General features: G+C 49.1%; 1 protein-coding gene across 2 annotated transcripts; it reads left to right on the top strand.

Annotated features, from left to right (window-relative positions):
• Nucleotides 1-1,500: 1,500 nt before the first annotated feature.
• elp2 (elongator acetyltransferase complex subunit 2) lies at nt 1,501-25,178 on the top strand. 2 transcript variants are annotated; one of them, XR_003974590.1, is made up of 23 exons: nt 1,525-1,656; nt 1,803-1,881; nt 2,089-2,162; nt 2,273-2,417; nt 3,357-3,434; nt 3,758-3,822; nt 3,930-3,996; nt 5,438-5,584; nt 5,964-6,047; nt 6,505-6,605; nt 12,153-12,284; nt 12,554-12,703; nt 12,948-13,139; nt 13,245-13,314; nt 13,454-13,549; nt 16,296-16,353; nt 19,715-19,787; nt 20,622-20,814; nt 22,579-22,700; nt 22,866-22,889; nt 22,948-23,002; nt 23,611-23,724; nt 24,553-24,728. XR_003974590.1 is itself a non-coding variant. In XM_030347622.1 (22 exons), the coding sequence occupies exons 1-22, from the start codon at nt 1,525-1,527 to the stop codon at nt 24,755-24,757; spliced, it is 2,514 nt and encodes an 837-aa protein (XP_030203482.1). In that variant the 5' UTR covers nt 1,501-1,524; the 3' UTR covers nt 24,758-25,178. The 2 variants fall into 2 exon arrangements, 1 of the variants encoding a protein (XP_030203482.1); XM_030347622.1 differs by having other exon boundaries at nt 1,501-1,656; nt 22,866-23,002; nt 24,553-25,178.
• Nucleotides 25,179-25,471: the final 293 nt, after the last annotated feature.

Raw genomic sequence — 25,471 nt, 5'->3', positions numbered from 1 at the left:
TTGATTTAATTTTCAATGATCGTTAATTTATACCATCATGACATGACAAGACCATTGACAGGCATAGTAATTTGAATGCCCTCCAACTCCGCACTGGTTGAAATAAATGGCCAATGGACTGCATTTATATTGCACTTTTCTAACCAGTGGCCACTCAAAGCGCTTTACAATATTGCCACACACACACACACACACACACACACACACACACACACACACACACACACACACACACACACACACACACACACACACACACACACACACACACACACACACACACACACACACACAGGGCGACAGCCAGCTCGTCAGGACCAGTCAGGGTGAGGCGTCTCGCTCAGGGACACCTCAACCCTCAGCTAGGAGGAGCAGGGAATCGAACCAGCAACCTTCCGGTTACCAGCCAACCCGCTCTGCCTCCTGAGCCACATGCCGCCCCAAGTGTCTGGACAGTGTGAAGTGAGTGAGTGTCTGTTTCCCTGCCCCATCTGCCACCACGCTGGTCTGCTGCTCCAGGCTGACCCCCAGCAGGATCGTGCCCCAACATTACCAGAAGATAATAGCCAGGGCCACGTCGTCTTTCCATTGCATCGATTAGAATCATGTTCTCCCCATGATACCCCATAGGGCTGCCTGCCCTGTGCTGCTCTGTCTGCATGTGTATGGGTGGCTTAAGGTCAATGCAATGTGAATACCAACAACATCTCTTCCATCCTTTGGCATGTGTCGTGGATGAGTTTTTTCACCTGTAGGCTTCTTCAGAAATTTGAACAGAGCTCACTGCGGCAGATTAATCTAAAAACCGCAGGCTTGAGAGACGAAACAATAAAGAGGAGTTGCATCTAATCCATAGTGAAAGTTCTGATTCATGAAGCTGCCATTACCTTCTCCAACCTCCCTCTCTCTTTTTCTGTCTCTGCCAGTAACCTGAGCCCATGGCTGTGCAGCAATTTGCTGTAGCATGATAATCGCTTTTCACAGTGGCATGTAAAATGTGTGTGTGTGTGTGTGTGTGTGTGTGTGTGTGTGTGTGTGTGTGTGTGTGTGTGTGTGTGTGTGTGTGTGTGTGTGTGTGTGTGTGTGTGTGTGTGTGTGTGTGTGCGCGCGTGCGTGTGTGTTGGGGGATGGGGGTGGATGGTTTTTGTGGGGGGTATCACCCATTGTGATGATGATGAGGCATATTGAAGTTTCAACTGGTACAAAACTAAAAGTCGATTTACATTTCCAAGTTTAACGTGATCGGCGTCTTTCTTTTACATTCTTGATATCGTCTGCCATCTACTGGATGGTCATTAATATTACACTGACTAGAAGGAAAGGTTGGCAGCCAACGTTTTGTAAACGTTTTCTTAAATATTATCAAAAATAATACCAGTGCTAGAAGAAATACTTGAAGAACCATAAATAGAGATTTTAGCAGAAGACTCATATCACGTATCGAAAATAGCTGTATTCTCTCCTCTCCCAGATGGGCTTGCTACATCCATACTTACGGTAACGCCAACCAGCGTTGTTTCCAAGATGGCGGCGCCCGTGATGCAAACATGTCATGTTGCATGCTGTGCAAATAGGACCCCAAATGTTCTTTCATGGGGTCGCGGAGGCATAATTGCTTTTGGGACGTGTAACTCAGTGGCTTTGTACAGTCCACAGGTAGTCGAATAATACAGAAATAACATTCGCTAAGCCTGATAGGTCTGACAGTGCCACCAGTATTCTGACTGTAGTGTTATATTAGGGTTATGCTTTCAGTAAGTGACTAATATACCTGTCTTAATACATGTGTTGGCTATTTCTAGAAAAGAAACGTTGTTGCTGTATTAAATGGACACCGAGGCAGAGTGAACTCAGTCCAGTGGGTTTACAGAGATGACAGTGGTGAGTTGTGATCTCCTCTGTTTACAATGGGAACACGTGATGTTCTGTCAGTGAGTGCATACTTATCTGTCCGGATTAGTCCTTTGTATACATGGTTTGAATTTTGTTCTTAGAAAAAAAAAATCAGACATGTTCTTTTGATAGCACTTACCAGGTACTCAGACACCTCCTGACAAGTATAAAGTATACAACTTGCCTCTTCTACAGGTCCCGAAAATCATCTTGTTTCCGGAGGCTCGGACAACAGACTCATTGTGTGGGCGGCGACTAAAGATGATAACGTTAGTAAAAAGATGTAAACATATGCGTTGTACTTGTCACTATATTATCTTGTAAATATACACATGGCTTTCATTTCATTACATTAATATAATTATTGTTCCAACTCCAGTTCAGCCAGTGTCTGGAGTGTGTTGGCCATACTGGTCCAGTATCCGCTGTGGACGCCATCTACCTGGAGGACCCCACGCAGATCCTGGTGGCTTCAGCTGCAGCCGACTCCACCGTCAGGCTGTGGCTTTCGGAGGGTTCACAAGGTGGGAGACATTGTTACTCTTTAGAGCATCAGTCATTGTGTGTGTGTGTGTGTGTGTGCGCGTGCGCGCGTAGTACAGAAAAAGGTTGGTGTTCAATCTGTGACTGAGGGACAACAGACAAATGTCTAACAGGACTTTCATGCAGGGCTCTCAAGTTTTGAACTGAGTTAAGAGTGAGATTTTTTCGGGGGAGATATAACCGTCAAAACATGACAGTGACTAAGTAAGTCAAACCGTCCAATCTGAAGGCTCTACTTAACCCCTCAACTACATGAGGCTTTAATAAAATCCCGGACGATTTTGAAATTCCGCCACACATTTTTTTTAAAGTGTCTCAAAAAGAGGGCATGACCGGGCAAAAGAGGACGACTGGTTACCCCACGTACGGGAAACCCATTGGATTCCTACCTGTTCCACTGTTAAATAGCGGCGCAAATTGGTGGGCGCTATCCTGGTAAGATCCTTGTGGTTCAGGCAATGAAGGTTCAGGAGTAGTTAGTTACCTACTGGTACTACATTACTGTCTACTTGTTTCAATAGGACTGATAACTTCTACTAGGGCCTGTATGGTCCAATTAACCGCTGTTACCACATTTGTCTAGCATAGTGAAAACTGTGTGTGTGTGTGTGTGTGTGTGTGTGTGTGTGTGTGTGTGTGTGTGTGTGTGTGTGTGTGTGTGTGTGTGTGTGTGTGTGTGTGTGTGTGTGCCTGTTTTAAAAATCAATGAATGATGTGCTCTGATAGGCGAGTTGTACACTTGCATACCTCTCTAAATTTAACAATGCCTCCTGTCCTTATTCCATTCCTCGATGTTTAAAATGTGCTTGATACTAAAAGTATTGAATGGATTTGGTGTCGAATGGTGTCCCTCTGGCATTCACAAAGTGACTTGCGGCGCTGTGTAGCTCACTAATTCTACATGCACGTGTCTTCCTCAGTTGAGTGCCTCCATACTTTATCATTTGGCAGCGGCTTCATGATGGATGTGTCTCTGGTGCTGTTGCCAGGCAGCAGAGGTAAGCCCTCAGCGAGCAACACACACACACACACACACACACACACACACACACACACACACACACACACACACACACACACACACGTGCATTCTGTGTCCCTCTGTCTGTCTCTCTGTGTCTCTTTTTCTCTTCTCTCTCTGAAACAATATTCTCTCTCATACAAACACACGCTTGCAGCCCCGCTCTCGTATATCCAGCGCAAATCGATCAGCCCCTCTGTTTTCCATTGCTGAATGTCAAGTTTAAAATGCATTCTTACTTCTCTGTCATGTTTTAGTGCTGCTAGTTCAGGACTGATCATGTTCACTCTCGTACTGCAGTTCCAATACTGGCCTGTGGGGGCAACGACTCTCGGGTCCACATCTACGTGCTGTTCAATGGAGAGGTATGGAAGTTGTCCGGCACATAGGAGAGTTGATGTGTCATAACCATAACACTCTTTTATTTTTTACTTTCACACTGTCTAAATTTAATTTCCTATTTAATTTTCAGCTCAATAAGGTGATGTCACTGCAGGGCCACGAGGACTGGGTGCGAGGGTTGGAGTGGGCTTCCATAGGTGAGAACCATAGGAAAATAAACTATAGAAATCCATTTTACCATTACATCTTGGCAATCGGTAGGAAACAACAAAAATCCTGGGCCTTTTTCTTCTATCATTTGTATATATTACCAAATTAACTAGTTAGTAAACTAATATGTTCTTTGCTTGCTTGTTTGATATTTCATGGCAGTATAATCATTAAGATGATCAAAATAAAAAAAGAGGGAGATGATGCAAATTAAATGAATAATAATAATAATATTATTATTTATTAATTAATAAAATTGTTTCTAATCTACTCAAATCAAATTTAATTGTGTCTGAATTTTGAAACATAAAGTCGAATGACTTCAATCCAGACCCTGCTAACTATGTCACCATTGGCTATGCCATTTCATCACTGCTCTCGTGACATTAAGCTGTTTCATGTCCTTGATTACAGCCTTGTGCCCGTGTCCACATCCTCCTCGCGGTCTCTGACCTAGTCGGCCCCCTCCCTCTAGCACACAGGGGAGAGACACACTTAATTTGAAAGCCTTCCACAGAGGAATAACAAACGCACACCCTCTTTCTACTCTGATGATGGACCTTGTGTCCTTGTGGAAAACTAGAAGTGGAAGACACTTTTAATGAAGCAATGAAGCCTAAACCTTCATATTGTCCACATACCATGTTAGCGAACCATCCTTCTCAGGATTTCAACCCACTATTTAAAAGCACCAGGATATTCAATTTCACTTTTCGACTGTAATTATAAAATGGCTTAATATTGGATCATTGTACCTGATTTTATGTGGATGGCGATAACCACTCGCGTCCATCACAATTATGGTCTTTTAATTTAATTGCAAAAACAATGAGAAGCAAGTACAAAGAACAGCCACAAAGATAAGAATTGGAATTCCTAATATTACCGATGGGTTGAGTCATACAGGAATTCACTTTGGCGAGGTGCAGCCATTTTGACCGTCCACAAAAGAAACAAACAAAAACAGACAAAAATATTATCAGTTAGGAGGTAATGAGATGGCTCATACAAAGATGTCTCTGTCTGTCTGTCTGTCTGTCTGTCTGTCTGTCTGTCTGTCTGTCTGTCTGTCTGTCTGTCTGTCTGTCTGTCTGTCTGTCTGTCTGTCTGTCTGTCTGTCTGTCTGTCTGTCTGTCTGTCTGTATCTCTCTCTCTCTGTCTGTGTATCTATCTCTCTCTCTCTGTCTGTGTATCTATCTCTCTCTCTCTGTCTGTGTGTATCTATCTCTCTCTCTCTGTCTGTGTGTATCTGTCTCTCTCTCTCTCTCTGTGTGTATCTCTCTCTCTCTGTGTATCTCTCTCTCTCTCTGTGTGTATCTCTCTCTCTCTGTGTATCTCTCTCTCTGTGTGTATCTCTCTGTGTATCTCTCTCTCTCTCTCTCTCCGTCTCTCTCTATGTCTCTCTCTCTCTCGTATCCCTCTCTGTAGACGAGGAGCTGCTATTAGCCAGCTGTGCCCAGGACTGTATGATCCGGATGTGGCGGCTACGTGAGGGGGCTGGCAGCGATGCCCGCCCAGAGGACAATCACAGCATCATCAGAATGAAAGAGGACGTTTTTGAAGTGAAGGAGAGAGGTGAGTGGCCCGGGGGCCATTGCTCCCAAGGGGCCCGCCATCAACCCACTGAAGAACTGGGCTCATCTTTTGGCTTTTTTGGAGGGGGTAGGGGTAGGTGTGTGTGTGTGTGTGTGTGTGTGTGTGTGTGTGTGTGTGTGTGTGTGTGTGTGTGTGTGTGTGTGTGTGTGTGTGTGTGTGTGTGTGTGTGTGTGTGTGTGTGTGTGTGTGAATCCATGAGAAAAATATCAAGGACCTGAGTACATACATCCCTGTGCTAATAAGGCATCCTAATTGAATCATCATTACTTTCTGTCAAAAGCCTGAATAGCCCACCTCTGGTTGCCAGCGTCTCATTAAGTGGACTGACAGCGTATTCTCTGGACTCCGGTTCTCCTAGTGTTCGCCGTGTCCCTGGAGACTGTCCTCGCTGGCCACGAGAACTGGGTCTATGGAGTCCACTGGCAGCCTCCACGATACGAAGGTATGGTGATTAAAACAAGGCAACGAGGGGGGAGGAGTGGCGAAGCTCTACTGCTGCTCATTATCTAAATCGACTGATTGCTTTTTTTTTTTACTTATTGGCAACATGTCAACATGCTTACAAAAACATGTTAATTCATTGCAATGTTGGCGAGCATTTCCCGTAATTAATTGCTCCAGGGGGTGGCCCTCTGAATCTAGTGGAACCAAAAAAGACTTGCATAATATTGCATCATTGCTTTTGTTGTGCCTATTTTAGGTGATGCCTGAAAGAATGTCTAGGAATTGTAATAGTTTGATTGTTTGATGTTTTTAAATTATGTAGAAAGAGTGGAAGAGTGGAAGCAGTTGGTTGAAATGATTGATGACATTTCCCGCCTTGCAGGGAAAAGGTTGTCTCTCTCACTCCCGCTGCATCATTATGACTAATCGTACTTACCCACTATCTCCCTCTACAGGCGGCAGGCGGCTACAGCCTCTCAGCCTGCTCTCCGCCTCCATGGACAAGACCATGATCCTCTGGGCTCCGGAGGAGGCGTCGGGGGTCTGGGTGGAGCAGGTCAGTGCCCCGAGCGGGGATGATGAACGTCAACAGACACATGCATGCGCTTATACATCTAAAGCTGGCGAGAGATCTGTCATTTCTCATTGGCTGGCTGCGCACCTTTTACGCACCTATGACATCGAGCTCAATGGACAGGTCGGAATTCAACCTGGGGGCACATGTGGCGAGTGGCCTCGCGTAGTTTGGAGGAACTCACTCAGGTTGAACCTTAAATGACCTCCCTGGAAGCTGTTTTAGACGTGATGTGCTGTTTTCTTTGTGCGTTGCCTGTATTCATGCCCGTAGTCATCAGCCGCCCTCCGCGGCCAAGAAAAGCGTCTCCCCGCCCGTAGTTGACAACCCGGCCCCGCGCCTCCACGGGGGCGTCTTGAGCCGCGGCTGACGGCGGGTGATGAGGTGGGGTGGGCGGCGCGGCGTGAGTTTAGACACGCCGCGGTTGTCCACCCCTATCTCCCCGCCCGTCTGTCAGCCCGGGCAGCAGGCTGGCACCCACCACCCCCTCGCTGACTCGGCCGCTGTCTGGCCCCTCGTTGCCGCTCGCTCTCTTTCTCTTGCTGTCTCTCTCCTGCACTTGCTCTTCTTGCGCTCTCACGCACTCGTCTCTCTCATATCTCCTCTCTCTCATATCTTGATTTATCTCTGTCGCATATCTCGATTTATCTCTCTCTCTCATCTTTCACATATGTATCTCTTTCACCACTCTCTCATATCTCATATTTATCTCTTTTATGTCTCTCATATTTCTCCCTCTCATTTCGATCATATCTCCTATCAATTCAATTCAAAGGGTTTACATTACCATATCTCTATCTCTCTCATATCTCTCTTTGTCTCTGTATTGCATATACTCTCTCAGCCTCTCTTGGTCTCACTCTTCTCTCTTTTCTTTCCCTCCCTTCTCTGTCTCCATCTCCCCTTCACCTGCACCGCGGGCCGGGTGGTGAACATCACAGAGAGATGACCTGCATTGTAGGGGTGGGAAAAATAATCGATTCTTCGATGCATCGCGATTCTCTTTAGATCGATTCCGTCTCGATGCAGATCAATTAATAAGCTGATTTTTTTTACAAATAATTTTCTTTAATTTCTTCGCCTGCTGCAACTTTCTGTTCGCCAGAGAGGTGTTTTTTTAAAATGATTTAATTAATCTTCAGTGTGTATTGGCCAATCTGATTTGTCTTGACATGATTGCGATTCAGCCTACGCATAGCATGCACGCAAACTCACAGCCAGACACAAGAACTCCTTCTTATTTAAGAGCAGCTTTTTCTTTAATGACATAGAAAAGAAAGATTAGAAAGAAAAGAAAACTGAAACCTATTTTTTTTTACATACTTCCATATTGTATTGAAAGTCATATTTGTGACAAAAGCTTTTTCTCTAATAAAATATTAGATAAGTTAATTCATCTGTTGATGTCTTTAATGATCATCACAAAAGTATCGCTTTAGAATCGAATCGCTGACCACCTAACCGGAATCGTATCGTGAGGTGCTAAGAGATTCCCACCCCTACTGCATTGGCTGTTTGTCAAGGTTTTCTGTTCAATACTTTTTCTTTGTTTGGCTCCTTGCATAGTCGTTTCCCTCCTCATACTACTGACACCTTTTCTCCTCCTGGTCTTCGTCGGTCGTGTGTTGTCTTCGTATTCCCTGGCTCATAGTGCGTTTTCTGTTATCTCCGTCTCCTCCCTCTCCTTGAGCCTCATCCCTTCATCCCATCTCGGTCTCTCCCACACTGAGCCGCTTGCAGCTGCTGTACCAGCTCGCGGCAAAGTGTGGATGGCAAAGAGAAGGAAAAAAGGGCTGTTTATTTTGACCATCTGCCCCACAGTTCTTCATTTCATTTGATTTTATTCCACATGGGGAAAAAGCCAGGGGGTGGATATTGCTATTGCACTACTTTAGATTACTTTGCACTTTCTCTCCCTGCTATAATTGACACAAATACTTCTGGGATACACTTTTTTCCCGGAAGGGGAAATAAAAAAATGTTGCAGACGTATGTATATATTCCTGAATGCAGGTGGCGTGCGCAACTTCAACCTATCAATTTGAAACTGCTTATGCAAGCGAATGTCACACATTATGCAGGTATGCTTACGCACAATCTTTCTTTTCATGAAGTTCTCACCTCACATCATGGTGGCAGGCATCTTTTAAGTGGCATGGTGACAGGCCCTGGGAACCTGGCCTGTGATGTACATCTGTGTCTGCCCACGCACTTCGGTGGGTGACGGCTGGTGTGGACACGGAGAGCTACATCAGCCAGTGCACATTTATGACAGGGAACATGAAAGGGATAAATAATATTTTTGTTGACTCTGAAAGAGCATAGTATAGTGTCTCTCTCTCCATCGCTCTCTCACTCTCCCCTCCCCTCTTTTGAACATCCAGTTCCGCTGTGTAAAAAGGAACGCGTGGAAATCTCTGTACACATACACTGTATACACACACACACACACTGTACATACACACACACACACACACTTTGACCTACAGTCAAAAGCTTTCTTCCCGCCATCTTCGTCTTAATTCCTTCACGGCATCCAGTTTAAATCATGTGGCCGCGTCCAGGGACACCCGCCAGGCTTCCAGCAGTGCTGGGGAGGGAGGGGGGCCGAGTGACCAGCCGTATGTGTCTCTTAATTAGCGGGGTGTTCACAGACGGGCCCAGCATCCCCCACTACAGCCCACATTGATTATTAGAGTAATTGGCGTGGCTCTATAAGAGAGGGTTAGCGGTAGGGGAGTGGCGGACCACCGCTGTGTAAAAGCGCGGTCTTGCTAACAAGACCCACTGGTAATTAACTCACCACACTGACCGCACTGGGCCGCCACCACAATGCTCACAGGAAGTGCGAGTGTGTCTGTGCGCGTGCTTGTGGATATGTGTTGGTGGGCTTGTGTGTGTGTGTGTGTGTGTGTTTGTGTGGGCATGGGCATGGGCATGTTTGCGTGTGTGCGTGTGTAACCTATTTTCAGATTTCTCGTGGACCGCAGCCAAGTGGCAAGAACTCCCTCTGGCAGAAAATGTGTGCCAACTCATAAACCACAATCAGTGGGAAACGCAGACCATCGGAGTGGATCGGAAGTCGTTTTGAATGCTAAACTAATAAGCCCATCACATCCCATCAGCCACACCGCGGTGCGTGTGGGTTGTTTGGATGTCTCTAGCTCGGTTGCCACACGTGGGGGAAGAGAGGTAGCCAGTCGTCCCTCTGGTCGATCCCTCCCGGTGGGGCCTCTCCATCCAGGCCTGGTTTGAACTTCATGCATCTCTCTTCCTCAGGGATAATAACATGAAATATGGTCCGCCCCCCCCCCCCCCAACTAACTCCCTCCACCAAGGAGGGGGGAGGGAAGGGTTACTCATTGTTCCTTCTCGGCAAGACGGATGAGGATTTTATTGTATTTCTTGAGGTATTTTTCCCTTTTTTGGGTGTGTGATTTACGGCGGTCCCATGTGTTTGGAATTCAAATCTGTTTAATGTTGTCTCGCTTTGTCGCACTCTTTCCATCACAATTCCTCTCTCTCTCTCTCTGGCTGTTCATCATTCTGGGGTATGTGTGGGTGTGTGTGTGTGTGTGTGTGTGTGGGTGTGGGTGTGTGGGGCAGGGTGTGTGTCCCACACACTGTGAAGACGGAGCCTTTATTGCCGCCGTTAGTTCTGCTGTGTTGTAGCCCCAGAAAGGCATTATCTCCAAGGTCGTCGATGACCAGCCTGTTGGCTCTCTTTATAAAAAGACCTGCTAGGTAATCAGGGATGTACCCACATCGCTTAATCCATCTATGATGGATGGCTCTGTCACTGGGGTCTGTGTGTGGGTTGCTCTGTATGTATGCCCTTGTAACGTCATGTCATACAGACTAGATACAGATTAATGCAGACGTGTGTGATTGTACGCGCGGTGAGTGTGTGTATATATGTTTCTCTGTGTGCCCCTGTGTGTGTAAACATTAGGAAACAATAAGTATCAGTGTTTGTGTGTGTGTGCGTCCTCTGTTCACCTGCAACATTTGTTTTATTTATTGAGCGTCTACCCACCGTGACAGCTCTTTCAGACGTCATTTGAAGGAGCTGGTCGGGATTAGACCTTGGGAATTGAACCTAGTGCGGCCGGTCGTTGAACACCCAGCCACCACGGAGACACCATCCGGCAACCTTCTGCTGCAGCGTGCATCACTCAGCTGGCCTGTCTCACATTAGGTTTTAAAATACATTGAATGTATAGCCAGCACATAGCTGTATTTCTGCTCTGTAACACCCCTGTTTCAGTGTGAGCCAGCGTTGGTGTGTGACGCGCACAGGCTAATTACAGATGCGGGTGCGGTACCAGACGGCTATGGCCAGCCAAGGCGTTGCTGAGGCAGCACGCTGCCACTCTGCAGGGAGGGTTGTGGCAATGGTTTAAAATACACCCCTCCTGCGTTAACTTTCTACACCTTCTGGCTTGCGCTTTTTAATCGTTTGGATTTATGTTTTCATTCACACAAAATAATCACAAATGTGAAATAGTAAGAATTTGATTTTCTCAGCGGCTCCATTCTAAACAATTAATTATCAATTCTGAAAAACGATCGATAGCCTCTATTGATGTTTAGTTCAGGTTTCCAACCAGCCCAGTTATGCGTGATGCAATATAGATTTAATGAATGCTGCCTTGTATGTAACCGATTGCTTAAGGTAAGGATGGACGACAACCATTAAGCTACGATTGTGTCCGCCACCCACACATCTTCTCTCCGGCTTTTTCTTTGGCACGGTAAATAGTTGTTTTTTTTGTGTTGCATTGCTGTGACCTGCATAAAGATCTCCTCTACATAACATTTGAAATAGGATTAGATGTCAAACCGCAGACGAAAAAGAGGCATGGGAGGAGATTGCCCTGTGGTTTTGAACCTTTGGAGGGGTCACAGCCTCTAAACCAAATCCAGTTAGTGTGAGTCCCAGGCTTTGCACCTTTGTATCTTCTGACTTTCTTCCATTGTATAATTTTCCCCTTCCGTGTTTGGATATAAGTTGAATACGGTACGCTCCAACTCCATCGTGTTATAAGCTCACCCACTTCCAGCCTCCCATCACTGTCGTCCTCTGACTTGGCTTTGTCCGATTTCCATCTGTATTTAGGCCAGTGGTTGGTTGCACAATAATCGGGGTGTTTAAAATGAACATTGACATCCTGAATGCGGTCCATGAGTGCAAAGTTACCCGACAAGAAGGTGTCGGCGTGAATCCCTGATGATTTGCTCCACCTCAAACACAAGCACCATGAAGTGTGTTTCTGGAATCTGCTACTCTGGAAATCAACATGCCTGCCCCACCGTACCTCCACCACACCCACTCCGTGTACTTGACAAGTCATGAATATTCATTGGCGTCATTCAGGAAGGCGTGAATCACCGTCGCTCTCGTCCAGAGCCTCTGTCACCGGGAGGCCCAGTGTCACCTGACTGCAGACCCCCGGAACACGGGGCCCAAAGTGAGGCGCTGATTGATGATCTCCTTCTTCTTCCTCCTCCTACCTCCTGTCACGCCAGGTGCGCGTAGGGGAGGTTGGCGGCAACACTCTGGGCTTCTACGGCTGCCAGATGGGCCCCGACGGCTCCATGATCGTGGCTCACGCCTTCCACGGCGCCCTGCATCTCTGGCACAAGCGCCAGGACAGAGAGGTACGCCACGCACCCAAGGGCTTTGGACCGCATTGCGGCCTCGCTCTTGAGCCTTTGCAGTTGGTTTGTAGGGCTCTTGATGACTAGTATGTTGGCACACGCTTGTGTCTGTAGCACAATTTTTTTTTTTTTATGTTTAACAAGCAAATAACTTACAGAACAACATGTGTTTACTTAGGCTTTATCCTGGGGTATTTCTAAATCACCATTCAGATTTTGCATAAATGGGGGATAATCCAAATTGGACATTGCATGTCATGTCCCTGCAGGGGGAGTGGAGTCCAGGCGTGGTGATGTCCGGCCACTTCAACGCCGTCCAGGACCTGAGCTGGGACCCTGAGGGGGAATACCTGCTGAGCGTGGGCTCAGACCAGACCGCCAGGCTGCTGACCCCCTGGAAGCAGAAAGATGGGACGCAGGTAAGACCGGGGGTTCGATCAGGTCCGAATTGGTTAGAAACACACCGGCCACACCTGTTGACCCAACCTGGTTGAAGCTGGAGTGTAGAAGGGGAGTGAGGTGAAGTGTCCTGTTGTCCAGGCGTCCTCCAACCTCCACCCCGTTGATCAGTATGCAGTGTCTTCCCTTCTCAATATGCACCCTTAACAGCCTTCATCCCTGTTTTTCCCTCCCCTTATGTGCTCCCGTTCTTCCTCGGCGCAGACCAGCTGGCACGAGATCTCGCGGCCCCAGATCCACGGCTACGACATGCAGTGTCTGGCCACGGTGGGACGCTTCCAGTTTGTGTCGGGCGCCGACGAAAAGGTCCTGCGGGTGTTCCGTGCCCCGCGAAACTTTGTGGAGAACTTCGCCAACATATCCGGCGCGTCCCTGGATAAGCTGCTGGCGTCCAGCGTGGGTGTTTTTCTTTTGTTTTTTGTGTATGCAGTGATCCACCGGGGAAATATCCCCTGCGTTTGGCAGCTTGCAAAATTGTGATCTCTCGTGTCGGTTCCCCAGGACGCAGCAGATCTTCCCGAGGGGGCGAGCACGCCCGCTCTAGGCCTCTCCAACAAGGCTGTATTCCAAGGTGGGCCCGCCACACTGCCGGTGCGACTCTGTATTCAGGGTCACGGCAGAAGTTCTCTCTCTGTTTCGTAATTACGTCCACAGAGTCATTAATCCACTCGAATCTCAATAAATTCAACGCTTCTTTTTCTTTTCTACAGGTGACCTCGCTCCAAAGATCCACGAGCAACAGGAGCAGCTGAGTTGTGTTTCAGACCAGTATCGCGAGACTTACTTTCACCCGCTGAACCTCACGGGTATGTTCCAAAGCATGCAAAGGGGAAGCCGCAGTGAATACGAACACAAGCGTTAAGGGTCCGGTCACCCTTTAATGTTATGGAAAACGCTTAAGCCTCGACCTGCCAACCTCACCAGTTTCGGGAGAGAGTGTTGAAAACCTGTTCTTTGTTGACAGCAGATTCCCACTCCTTTCCCAGTGGCGTTTGCCGGCGGCTAGACAACGAGGAACGCATGATTAGTCAAACGGCAAATCAATGACCATTAACAACACTGCAAAGTACACCTTTCAATAATTAGCAGGAAGATTAAGATCGCAATAGGCTTGGAACACAAATCAGGCCGGAAGTGGGGATTGGCTGCTTAAAACCAGCAGGTGTTTACAGTGGGAGATAAAGCTGAAGATTTTTCCGAATGGCCTGCATTTATTTCTGCATGAAAACGGGGGTTGAGGGAATGTATTCATGATGAATCCACTCGTTTATAAGGGCCGGTCGAGGTCTGGCAATCATTTAATGCGTCAACCCGCCCGCCCACCCGTTCCCCTGCACCCATCCTTCAACCGGCGTCAACTCGCCCGGGTGCAGACGGAAGACTGTGAATCACTCGGGGCGTGCTCCGCTCCATATATCTCCCTTTCTCCATCACCCTCTGCCTCTCTCCACAACCCAGACAAGCCTCTCCCTTCGAGCCATCCTAGACACGGCAGGGGCCGCACGCCCCAGCCTTTCCATCTCCTTGTCGTGGTGTGTTGCTCTAAGAGACACTGCTGTGCAGTCGGAAGGACAGGTGGCTCTCAGTCTATGTCCTCGCTCCTTTGTTGCTGCTGCTGCCTTGGGCCTGGGACGCGGCCATGCTGCTGGTGTCACTGCCAGCAGCAGCGACAGGCGGCGGGAAGAGTGAAAGAGACAAAGGGGGGTAGGGGGAGGACGGAGGGGAGGGGACGGATCGGCAGCGAAGGGTGTATATGACCATGAATATTTCAGCCTTGGGGGCAGCCCAGTGAACTGACGCTGAGAGGGTCTGTCGTCCGACGGGCGAGCGTCTCCGCACTCGATCCCATCGGGTTCCACTCACGTTCTTCGGTTTGCGCCGTATTATAGCGGTGGCTTTGCGACTTCTGTCACGTGGCACAGTTGAGATTCCACGTCACTCTGCACATCGGCCAACAAATGTCAAACATGGAAGGCTGTTGGGTTTCTACGTGGGATGGCAGACTTGTCGGGAGGCCTTCATTCAAGCTTATAAGTGTTGCTTTCATGGTACTTTTGATTCGCTTGAGTAATTAAGCATGCACCGACTTGAGGTCAGAGGTCAAGGTGACTTACAGGGAGGCGGCCGACGTTTGAGATCAAACCCAGTACCTTAACATGATCTAGTGATATACCAATGAAGGATGATGTGGGTACACTTGAGGTCACTTCAGGAGAGTAAAAAACAATTTCTGATCTATTTCACAGTTGTTGTTGTTTTTGTTGTTCTGTCCTTTGGAACGAAAAGACTGGAGAAAATGAAGCATTGCCTTCCAGCTGTCTTTCATTTCAAATCCGTCAATTCGCTGCCACTCGCAGTGGTGCCTTGCACGGTCTCTATCGATTTATAGCGGGACACGGTGCAGATCTATGGGCGAGTCCAGGGACCGGAGTCCGGGTCGGGGTAGTCCTAGCGCTCAGGAGACCTTGTCTAGTGAACATGTATTATTCATGGCTGACAGGGAGGGATATGAGGAGGATGGATATAATGGGAGAGTATGAGGACGTTTGGGGCGGGGGGGGTAAAGGATAAATGTTATACCTGAGACAAGTGGTAGGCATGATGACCAATCGCTGGGGGGGGGGTCAAGGGGGTAGATGGAGTTTCTCTGAGCTTGGTTTTTGATTGGTTCAACCGAGGTAGCGGGTTGCCCACAGTAGAGAGGGCCGCCGTCAGGAAGCCCCTCTAATCGGAAATGCTAATTAGAAACAGTGGCGTTGTGTGTGGATGACCCCGGGGCGTTCCTGATACAGCGGCCGAGCGCGCCCGCTGCTGTTGGTTCACTGCAGATTTCCCGCTCCTCTCCCAGTGGCTCTCGCCGGCGGTTGGACGAGGGGGAAGGTATGATTAGTTAAACGGCGAGTCGGTGACCTTAACGGCACGGCGAAGTACGCCTTTTTGAATAATTTGCAGCAGGGAGCAAAAACATGTTGTAACACACGGTCGGCCCAGCGCTGGGGATTGTCTGCTGAAAGCCAGCGGGAGTTTATGCTAGGAGATAAGGCTGCCCTGGTTTCAGAATAGCCTGCTATTTGGTGAGTTTACAGTTGGAGATAAGGGAGCCCTGGTTTCAGAATAGCCTGCTATTTGGTGTGCTAAGCGGTGAGTTGTGGGAGGGTTTGGGTGTCATCTAAATGCTAACAGGAGCTGTTTTATAGTTATGAGGGAACATTGTCTCCGGGCGAATCGATCATGTTCCTCCATGGAGCGCTTGAGCTCTAATTTGATCTCATGCACATTTATCCTTTTCTCCCTTTTCATTCATGGCTGCCATATCTGTCGTTTCTTTTTTTTTCTCTCCACTAAATCTGCTCAGCCCTCAGCCGCATTTCCTTATATGGGCAAGGGGGAGATGGAAAGTTCTCTGCGATGCTTCCCCTCAGTTTGTAAATTATTGAGATAGAAAATTGAGACAGAAATTCTCAACCCTGTTGGATTGCTGCTTGCGTTTTGTATGGTGATTATGTGAAAACTAATGGGCGTGTGTGTGTGTGTGTGTGTGTGTGTTAACAGAGCCCCCACCTGAGGACCACCTCCTCCAGAACACCCTTTGGCCTGAAGTTCAAAAGCTGTGAGTGTTTTTTTTTATTCATTCCTGCAGGGTGTCACTGCGGTGATCCGCACATTCCTGCATGCGCCGGTGACGCATACCGGGCAGCGAGCGACGTGGGGAATGTTTTAACGATGCATCGAGGTAGATGTTAAAGGTCCCATGACATGCTATTTTATGTATTCTTTAATATAGGTATTAGTGGGCATCTAACACAGTATTCAAAGTCGTTCCTGAAATTCAGCCGTGGTGCAGAGTTACAGCCACTCCGAGCCAGTCGCACATTGAGCTTCCCCCAAATGCGCTGTTTCGGTGGGCGTGTCAAGGAGGAGGGTGGGGGTGTGGCCCTGAGCAGCTTGCAGCCAAGGACGGTACCATGCGCTCTGTTTACAGTGGATGTATCGCAATGGCGAGGCGCACACAGCCTTTAGCCGTGTTCTGTAAATATTCTAGAACACACGGGAGTCCTGGAGCTCTATATCTAAATATTATCATATAGCCTACACAGATATCTATATCATATAGCCTAATATATATTATCACGGCCAAAAGCTGTGTGAGCCGATATTATGAATCTCAAAACGACCGCGTTGGGTTCTCCGACGTTCCTGGTTCTTCAACGTCCACATCAATGTGAATACACACACTGTAACGCAAGTGTTGTACACTTCCTTGTTATTTGGATAACCGTTCTGCTGTTGGTGTGATGGCGCATAACACGTCGGACTCTCGTCTCTGGTATTTCTACAACGAGACTCGTATTGGGGGTTATCTCAGCCAAAGTTGAGAATGAATTGGGGGGAAGGAACTTTGGCTTTGACTCCCTCAAGAACATCCCTCTATATCTAAATAATATCATATAATACATAGATATCTATATCATATAACATATTGTGTGCGCCTCCAGACGATATTATGAATCACAAACGACTTTGTCGGGTTCTGCGACGTCTCTGGTTCTTCCACTTTCACATCAACCTGAAGTCGACTGAACCGCGCGCTGCCTGCTGCCCGCTGCCGGGCAATGGTGCCTCGCGGCAACCGGCGGCATGTCGCAGTTCATGTACTTCAGCGAGTCAAACCAAAGTTCCTTTCCCCCAATTCCTTCTCAACCATGGCTCAGATAACCCCCACGACAGTCTCGTTGTGGAAATACAAGACACGTCAAAGAACCGACAAGAAACACTTGCGTTACAGTGTGTGTATTCACACACACACACACATGTGCCGCTCGCACGGTCGAGTCTCATTGGCGGGCCAACGTCTCTGGGCGGGCCAGGCAGAGTAAGGGGAGGAGCTGAGATTCCTCATGACGTCATGAGCACAGACATTCCAAATCAGCGCGCTTGAGCCTCCGTTTTTTCAAAGGCGAGCAGAACAGCTAGTGCTCGTTTTACACCAAACGCAAGTTTTAGCCACTGGGGGACCATAGGCAGGCTAGGGGAACTCATATTTATGTTAGAAAACCTCACAAAGTGAGATTTTCATGTCATGGGACCTTTAACAAGCACCGGTATTGACATCCTCACCCTCCCCCCTCCTCATTCACGTTTAATGGCATCCAGTCAACACGAGGGGATCCCATATCACTCCACAACGAGGCGTGTTCGTGCAATTAGCCTTTTTATCTGCCTCTCAAGGTTTTCCACGCAGCACACGCGTGTGCCGTGTGTCGGAGAGACGGATTAGGCCTCCTGAAGGCTTAGTCCTTCTCGCCGCACACCGCAAGCCAATCAGAATTAAGATTCCTTCTGCTCCGTGAGCCCCCTTGATAGACACTATTATTGCGGCTAATAAAGCATTTAGCCGGTCCATTATTAACCTTTGTGGGGGGGGGGGGGGGGGTTTTTACCATACATAAATAAACCAAAAATATACTCTCTAATAAAAAATGGTTTGCAACCAGCTACCATTAATATGCTGCCTCTAATTAGCGGGCAGATGTGGGCGGTGTTATTAAACTGGGGCCACATCCATGAGGTCCCCCATCGGGCTGTCACGGGGCGTGCCAGCGCACCGCCCGTCGCCCGCTCTCATATTCCGCCAGGCTTGTCACCGCTGAATTGCGGCGGGGGGGGAGACGTAATTTCCTCGCCCATTTTCCGGCCGACAACAAGGCGACGGTCAGCCAGCTGAGCGTAATTAGGTTGTCGGGACAAAGCCGCGGCGCCATCATTCATTTCTGTGGCGAGTGTTTCTGATTTCACGCCGGCTCACCGCTGTTCACCCGTCAAGCGGGGTTCAGGTCCTTGAGCCTGCTGCTGGTCTGAATGCACGGGGCCTTACAGCGTAGGGTCCTGTCGGCCCCTCTCTGGGCCCCTGTTAGATCACGTCTGAGCAACATGCAACGGGGGTTGAAGTGTTAGACCATCCGTCCCGATGGTGTGAGGGGTTTTGAGAAGAAAAGAAAAAAGGGGAAAACTGGAACGAGGAGGCCGAGGAGGCCATTTGCAAGGCCTCTCCCATCCGCCACCTCTCCGTCCACACTGACACCTCTGTTCCTGGGACCCGGACGGTAAGGCACCCACTGGGTGTGACCCTGGATGACCAGCTGTCCTTCACTGCCATCGGTGCGCCCATCCGCTCCTGCGGACTACTGCGGACTACTGCTGTACAACATATAGACTGCAGCTCCCTTCTGGTTGTCCTGCCTCACGTGCCAGTGAGTTACTGATCTAGGACCTAAACCTACCCGGGTTCTCCCACACTGCTCAAAGTCCCCTTCACTCGTCTACTGTGCTGCGAGAGGCTCAGTCCCGTCCCACACCCAGGACGTGGGCAAACCGTCCGCCCCAGCTCGCCCGCCCCGCCGTACCGCCGCCATATGGCGTGTTACTCCCTCACCACGAGGAGACCCCCAGCTGCCGCGCAGCCAGATCCAGACTGTCGGCTGTCCTCGCTCCACAACAGGGGACCGGCTCCCCGCCGACCGGAGAGCACATACCCTACACATCCCCCGTCACAGCCCCAACACTCATCTGTTCACACAGAGGGATTAATACACACAAAAAGTTTCTTGCTTCGTAGTTTTGCTTAAATAAGCAAAGTAGTTTGCTTATTTGATGAACGTTGTGTGTTGCCGTTTTTGTAATTTATTATTCTTGACATTTCTGAGCGGTGTCTTCATGGCTGAATGATCTTATTGTAAGTTGCTCTTGGATAAAAGAATCCGCAAAGTAAGATAATGTAATGACACGGTGTAAAAAGTCAAAACTGGTTTAAAGATTCGGCTGGAGTGACGCCACGGACCAGAGCGCCACAAAGGGTCAACGTTAACCTTGCTTCCCTTCTAAGCACCACGGTCCTGTCTGGGACATTGTGGGACGCACACAGGATGCACCTCTTATGATGCTGTTATCTGTTTCTTGGCTCTCCGCGACAGGTACGGACACGGCTTTGAGATGTACTGTCTGGCGTCGGACAGCGCCAACACGGTGGTGGCCTCCGCATGCAAGGTCTCTCTCACACACACACACACACACACACACACAGACACAGACACACACACACACACACACACACACACACACACACACACACACACACACACACACACACACACACACACACAGAGAGAGAGATGAGGAATGGGGATTTCTGCAGCAGGAAAGGCTGCCCTGACCTTGATTTGTGTTTTGCCCCAGGGCTCCACACACAAGTGGTTGCTGTCAGAGATTAACGGTGCGGTGGCACTCATTCCGCACTGCTCGTATTCAGTCCGCATCTCTGAGACTTCTGTTTTTTCCATTCCTCTGCTGTCTATCTGATCTCTCCCTCCTCCATACCTCCCCTACCCTCCCCTCATCTTGCCTTCAGCCATCCTTTATCCCTCAGTGTCTGGTCCCCCTTCCTCCTCTATCCCTGTTTGATTGGCTCAGCCCCATCCCTCGTGAGCAGAGTCCCTCACCTCCAGATTACTCGTGTTCACTGGGGGCACTTTGTGGGACCCTCTACCCATTCATCTTAACTGGAGATGGAGCAGACGGCGCTCTCTCTCACTCTCTCTCACATTCTCTATATAAGGGGGAGAGAGGCGATTGTCCATTGAAATAGATTATAGATATTATTATAAAGCTAGGGTATGGATATTGTAGAAGGAGTATAGAGTGCCGATACGGCGGTGGTATTTCATTAGATGCGAGCTGCTCTCCTGAAGTTGGGTCCTGAGCGTGGAATAAGGCTGAATGAATAAATCAAGTAAAACAATACAAAATGGCGCCTTTGTTTTGTAAATATTGCCCTGCTCCATCATTCATTATTCATTCATGTGTTCTGGTGCGTGTCCTCAGGCGTCCAAGGCGGAGCACGCGGCCGTGATGCTGTGGAGCTCCGCCTCCTGGCGCCAGCTGCAGTCGCTGCCCTGCCACGCCCTCACCGTAACCCAGATGGCCTTCTCCCCCGATGCCCAGCTGCTATTGGCCGTGTCCCGCGACCGCACCTGGTCGCTGTGGAGACGGGACCCGCCCACACCGGATAGTGCGGGTGAGCCAATGGGGAACGAAAATGGAAGAATTCTGTCGCACATTTCCAAATCTTTGCATATAAACTGCTTGACTTAAGTCTGATAAAGAAATGTGTCTGTTGAAACCGTCAAAATCTTTATAATTAGCAGTAATTAACTTAATTACGATCTCTCCCGTCATCATGCTATCTGGGTGGAGTTGTCATGCCATGCGTCATCATCATGGAAGGCTGATGATGATGATGAGGGCAGCAGGACTACGCCAAGTCTACGCCCCTCACAAAGCTCCTGACCACATATCAGCCCCCGCTCAGCAGGCAGAGACTCCACAGTCAACGTATTAAAGGGATCTTACCAGAGTCCCTCAGCCAATAACCACGTTGCCAGGACTAGCCAGGGAGGGGACATAAGAAATCCAAATGGTGCACTACATAATTCTTTGGGGGGGGATCTGCAGCGTCATATCCCTAGGTTTGGGGAGGGGGGGGGGTCTCGAGGAGGAGTAGGAAGGGAGAGGGGAGCCGGAGGAGCACACAGTGTTTGTTGAAGGGGTCGCGTCTGTTGTGGTTGGCTGTTAAATCACTCAGGGCTGCTGCTTCGGAGCACCTCCCCACACACACACACACACTCACGCACACACACACACACACGGCAGAGGGCCAGCGAAGGTTAAATGCAGTCAGAGATGATCAAACAGTCTCTGTTCTGCCTTTTTGTTGGGATTTTCTTTGTTTCTTTTTCTTTTTCGTTTACACTCTTGCTTTCTTTTTTTCCTTTTCTTTCTTTTTTCCTTTTCTTTCTTTCTTTCTTGTCCCTACTTTACTACGACTTGGCTGTATTTTTATTTTATACACTAACTAAACAGTCACTCATTTGGAGTTTGGGAAAACCCGAAACAGGCGTGCTCCGCTGTACAGAGGAGGTTCGCTATATCAGGGACAATGGATGTCGGGTCACGGCAGAGCAGCCAAACCGTGTTCCCCCGTGACAGCTTTGTTTAGAGTGATTTACTCAGAACAAACCTCTCTGCCCCCATTAACGACACTTGTAGCCTGTGGCGCGACGTGTGTGTTCGCGTTATGGTAAGAGATCGCTGCGATCGGGAGTCATAACAAATAGGGTGATGATAGAGGGCGGTATTTATCGCAGGTCGGCCTCGATTACCTTCCGGGGGACCGCTCTCTGTGTCTTCTCGTTGGAGTAAGCAGAGCCAGGAGAGGCAGCCTCCCACCGTCCCAGAGCTCTGCCCTCGTAGCCCAGCGCTGACGGCTGAGGTCCGTCCTCTGTGGCGCCGGCGCCGCTCTCTCACCGACCCGTCGCTGCACCGCGCCGGCTCCATTGTGCATGCACGCCGACACCAGGAGCCCCCCCCTGGAGACCGGCCCGGCGACAGTTGGCAGCCGTCTAGCAGTGATTCAGGCCGGGCCCCGACGGCCCCACAGCCCCATAAACCAGGAGTGACTGATCCCCAGGTGGTGGTGGTGGGGGTGGGGGTGGGGGGGGGGGGGGGGGGGCTGAATGAGGCTCTGTGACGTGCCGCTCGATACATTTGTCTTCTTGGTGCAGAGAGCGCTGTCGTTCCCCCAGGGGTTTGATCCGTGTGTTCTCGCCCCGCTTCCTCCTTCTCCCCTTAATGTTCCACCGCGGTTTAAAGGTGAATGTGTCAAAACGCCACAAGGCCGAATAAATCTCGGCCCTTGAAATGAGTGTATAAATATATATATATTTTAACAATAATTTATTGTGTGTGTGTGTGTGTGTGTGTGTGTGTTCTCTCCGCCCAGAGCCCAATTTCTCCATGTACACACACACGGATAAGGACACTGCGGTGCACAGTCGGATAATCTGGTCGTGTGACTGGAGCCCGGACAGCCGGTACTTTGTCACGTCCAGCCGGGATAAGAAGGTAGTTATGTGCTGAGCTCAGCTTTTCCTTCTTTTTTTTTTCCGGAACTTTCTATTTGCCCAGCTCAACTCAAATGGGTTCAGACATCGCTTTCTGATTATTAAGCAAATTCTGTCTAGCGTGTCAGGTTATTGATTTAGAGTGTGTGTGTGTGTGTGTGTGTAGGTGATCGTGTGGGGACCATGTGTATTGGGGACTCCTGGGGTCCCTACCCCAGGAGTCCACCACTGCTCCTCCATACTGGACGTTGGGGACTCTGCCACCGCCGTGGCCTTCTGCCCCGAGCTCTGCTCTGATGACAGGTAAACACGCCGCTGCCTTTGGTGGCATCCGCAGCACCAATAACAACTGATAGTTTGGTTTTAAAATGTCCTCATAATTCCTCGTACTCCTCAACATGGCACCCACACACTTCTCTCTAAGTCTACTGTGCTGAAGTGTTGGCCCCAGTCGTACAGATCGGACTTTAGTTTGATATCTGATGTCTGATCATAGACCAGCTCTGATCTGCGTTACCACAGCAGGCCTGCTGGAGCACCAGGCATGTCAACGCATTTGTGAGGGCTCACATTTTGGTTGTATATTACCCACGGTTTAATAAATGAACGTCACTGGCGATCTATGTAATGGTGCCAAATGCCACTGTGTCAGATTCACCGTGATATCGGTACTCGGCACTCACGCGCTCATATCCCCCCCAGTCATCCTCCTCGGGGGTTCAGCACTCTACACACCCCCAGACACACATTCCAAAGACACACTTGGCGTCTAAAGGCTAGAACTATGCCATATGGAATCTCGTTCAACACGTTGGTGTGTAAGCATTCTTAAAATGCACGTGAAATGCATGCATGCTAGTGATCCGGTTTGATTTGAGGTAAACTTGGGTACCGTGTGTCTCTCGCTCCAGCTACCTGATGGCGGTTGGCTTGGACAGCGGAAAGATCCTCCTGTACAAGTGGAGCCCCCCCCAGGAACCCACCGGGGGGCACGACTGGACCAAATGTGCAGAAACAGACCTTGTGTATCCTTCAAAAAACACATTCTCTGACACACACACACACACACACACACACACACACACACACACACACACACACACACACACACACACACACACACACACACACACACACACACACACACACACACAGAAAGAGATCTGTAGCGATGCCCCAGGTAGTGTGTTAGCTTGCGGCCCTCTCTTCTTGTAGACGCTTATCGCTTATTATTATTGTAGATTATCCCTAATGGTTGAAGAAAAAGACCCCCTACACTGAGGGGCGGCAGCACAACGGCTGGCCTTCTACCTTCCAGAGCAGAAGTTATATTGTGAGCCTGTTTGTGTGTGTCTCAGGGTGCTACATCCTAAGAGGCTGTGTGACTTTGACGGTGAGGGGATATGTGTGCGTGAACAACTTTCTGCCAGTGTCAGAAAGTTGTCAGTTTGTGTCATGTTTGGTTGAATCTGTGTTAGTTTGCCGGGTGGTTTACCCACCACCACATCTCGGCACAGCGCCTTAGAACAGTAGCCCTTTGTTAAACCAGCACTGTGTGCGTGTTCCCAACAGCAGCCTCTAGCAGCTTGTGGTGTAGCTTCAGTTGGAGCTATATCAGCGTCTGTAAATGATACTTCTAAAACTATCGATTCAGACGCCAGTATACGATTTTCAGAAGGGGAGCTGAACAAAAGAGGATTGGTAGAGGTGACTCCCCTGAATGGATTGACTGGTGAACAGGCGTTATTTAGAAGCGGTCGGATTGAGATGGTTTTAAAAGCAGTAAACGGCCACAGTAGAAAAGTGCCAGTGCCCGTTGAAACGGTTTCTCTTTGACTTGCGTGTCGCCCCAGACAGAGCCACACGCTGACGGTGAAGAGGCTGCGCTGGAGGCCCCGAGCGGGCCGGGCCGGGCAGCAGGGCCCCGGGGCCCCCAGCCGGGCCAGGGGGGAGGCAGGTGGCGAGGAGAGCTGCTGGCTCCAGCTGGCCAGCGCCGGGGCCGACCACGCCGTCAAGATCTTCAATGTCAACCGCCACACCCTTGAGGCTAACGACTGAACGGACCCCCCCCCTTGCTACAGCCAAAGCCACAGGGAGCGCTGGTAGCTTGGAAGACAACGGCCCCCCCCGACCGTCTGAGCGTATGTACGGGCGCTGGAGGGCTTTAGGCAGGACATGGGGTCGACCCCTAGCCGAACATTTCACCTGGACGACTCCCTGTGTTTTCCTCTTCATCCTAACATGTTGTTCCACCTTCAGATGGGTGAAGCAATACAGTTGTATGCCTACTCCTCAGTCTTCTGTGTTGTCTGTGGATCAGATAATCCTACTCGACAGCCTAATTGGTTGGAACATGTATTATTTGACGCCAAACATTATATATGACCGATACATGACTGTGTTGCACCTTGTATTGAATCACTTTTAAGTTTGATATCCACGTGCCGGCTGATTCAATAAATCTCTCTTGCTGCTCCAATACGTTACGTCATGTCACACACAAGAAGATCTATTGGAACAACACAAAATCCAATAATGGGTTTTACACAAAGCAACACATGAGTGCTCCTCAAGAGAAATCGAGGGAAAAGTCACACAATACTGAAGCACATAGCTGTGTATCAAAGGTACAGTACAGGACCTAAACACAATCCTCAAGGACAAGAGGACTGGGATTTAGTGTGGGTCCAGCCGCGTGTGACATCATTATATGTCAGACATAAATCTCCCCGTAGGCGGGCCTAAGTAGAGGCTATAACTCAGCCTATAATC

This window comes from Gadus morhua, chromosome 22, assembly GCF_902167405.1.
Source record: "Gadus morhua chromosome 22, gadMor3.0, whole genome shotgun sequence".
Classification (NCBI taxonomy): domain Eukaryota; kingdom Metazoa; phylum Chordata; class Actinopteri; order Gadiformes; family Gadidae; genus Gadus; species Gadus morhua.
Note: the sequence above shows the minus strand (reverse complement) of the source record. Positions and strands in the feature narration are given on the sequence as shown.